At 38.4% G+C, this 2,268-nt stretch overlaps 1 protein-coding gene across 1 annotated transcript; it reads left to right on the forward strand.

The window, feature by feature from the left end:
- The first annotated feature begins 1,490 nt into the window (after positions 1-1,490).
- Positions 1,491-2,022, forward strand: LOC110882012 (60S ribosomal protein L14-2-like). Its single transcript, XM_022130122.2, has 2 exons — positions 1,491-1,617; positions 1,700-2,022. The coding sequence occupies exons 1-2, from the start codon at positions 1,509-1,511 to the stop codon at positions 1,957-1,959; spliced, it is 369 nt and encodes a 122-aa protein (XP_021985814.1). The 5' UTR covers positions 1,491-1,508; the 3' UTR covers positions 1,960-2,022.
- Positions 2,023-2,268: the final 246 nt, after the last annotated feature.

A 2,268-nucleotide genomic window follows, 5' to 3' on the forward strand; every position in this document is an offset into this window, starting at 1 on the left:
GAAACTCAAAGCTCCCGATGTTTTTTTTTTTCTTGAAAAAAATTACACATGATATATACATGTTTCTAAGGGTTTTGGGAAAAAAAATCAAAAAAAGCGCAGAGTAGATTTTTAAAAAAAAAAATAAACAAGTTTTGGTGTAACACATGTTACAAATATGTCAGATGAATGTAACATGTGTTACACCAAAACTTGTTTATTTTTTTAAAAAATATCTACTCGACGCTTTTTTGATTTTTTTTTTTGCCCAAAACCCTTAAAAACATGTATATAACATGTGTAACTTTTTTCAAAACAAAAAAACATCGGGAACTTTGAGTTTCCCGGGTTTTCTAAATTAAAGTGGGTTTTCTATACATCCTTTCCCTATATATAGATATATATATATATAGGGAGCCGCTAAAATAGAAACCACCTCCAGTTGTAAGAACCGTGAAAACCACTCTCCACCAATCAGATTACAACAACAAAAAGGGTGTTTTGGTCATTTACTCCCAAATGTCTAATCTTTCTCTCCCTTCATTAATGGTACCAGAGATTCTCTCCTCTCTCCTCTTTCTTCTCTTTCATCTTTCTTCTTAAAAATTCAAAATCATATTCATTATTTGAGAGACACAACCTGCAAAACCCCAACACCCCTCGTTCCCTTGTTTCTAGCCACAACCACCACCCACACCCCTCTTCAGTGGCGGTGGACCGACCACCACTTTGGGCGGCTGTGGGCGGTGCACCACCGTTGACCGCTGCCGAGCACCCCATCGGAACCACTACCTTTTAAAATATCAGATCTTTGTATCTCTCCTCACTTTTTGAAAACTCATCCCTGATGAAGAAATTCTTCATCATCTTCATCAAAGTATAGGGAGACGGATAGATCAGAGAGAGAGAGACAGAAGGAGAGAGGTCGAAGATGATGATGCAACGGAGGTGTATCGCCGGCAGTTCAAGGCGGCGCCGCCGCTCACGGCGGCGGTGGTGGAAGAGATGGCGGTGGTGCTCGATTCGAGTGCCAGTTCAGGTAATGGTCAGTCCATCTCAATTTTGGTGCTCAGTTTTGAGTTTGGTTCAGGTTTATACCAAATCTTAAACCCTAAATCAGTTGGATTTGTGGTTTCAACATCTTTATTTTCTATTCAAAATTGTTAGATTGTATTAAAGTTTTTTTTTGAAATGATATTAAAATCTCTTAGGTTGCTAACTGTCAAAACTACTAGCTGAATCGCTCTTTTTGGTTGGTTGGTTTGAATATAACTAAGGGGTGTCAGTGCTCTAATGGTTGTTTGTTTTCCTTTTCCGCTCTTAAATTGTAATCGCTTAGTGAGTAGGTTGTCTGAATCTTGAATTATCTGTGAAAAGGGCATATCAGGGAAAAAAGTTGTAGTTCATGTAGTTTTGGATTAAAGTTGGGCAGGTTTAGGGTCCGTAAGAAATTAATATGTAGTGAAAACAATGTAGGCTGTTTTGAATGTTTATTTTTTGATTGGCAGGCTCTTATTGATGTTCCTGACATGGTGAGAGGTCAAATGAACTTTAAGAGGCTCACTCTCACAGACATCAAAATCGCCATCAAAAGAGTTCCAAACAAGAAAACTCTTATTGCTACTATGGAGGCTGCTGGTATTATTATTAGTGAAATGGTTGGTACTAGTGAAGCTATGCTTGCTGCTGTTTTGATGACCGAGTTTTATTTTGTTTGCAGATGTCAAGAGCAAGTGGGAAAACAGCTCATGGGGAAGAAAACTCATTGTTCAAAAGAAGAGAGCCTCACATAATGATTTTGACCGGTTCGGGTCAGCCGTGGGTCGAGTTTCGGGTCAGTGGGTGCGAGTTTGGTTCAACCTGGTTCGGAAGCTTCAGGTCGGCGGCTCAGTCAAACCGGGTCAGATTCAGAGTTGTTCGGGTCAAGCTTCGGCTCCGTCTCGGTTCGGGTCTTGCGGTTCGGTAGCGAGTTATTATTAGGTTAGTTTAGAATTTATTTAGTTAACGCGCACCGAGCTCGAACCGATACATTAGTTACTTGTTACGTTTGGCATTTTGATAGAAATTTTATATATTGTGTTTATATTGTTGAGTTTTGAAAAGATAATGACAACTTGAGTAGTCGGCTTACTCCAAAAACAGAGGAAACTCTGTCCGTTTTCCGTAAAAAACGTAAAACGTAAATAGTTTAACATAAAACGTAAAACGTAAAAACGTAAAACATAAAAAGTTTAACGTAAAACGTAAAAAGTTTAATGTAAAACGTAAAACGTAAAAAGTTTAACGTAA

The sequence above is a fragment of the Helianthus annuus genome, chromosome 10 (genome assembly GCF_002127325.2).
Source record: "Helianthus annuus cultivar XRQ/B chromosome 10, HanXRQr2.0-SUNRISE, whole genome shotgun sequence".
Lineage (NCBI taxonomy): Eukaryota > Viridiplantae > Streptophyta > Magnoliopsida > Asterales > Asteraceae > Helianthus > Helianthus annuus.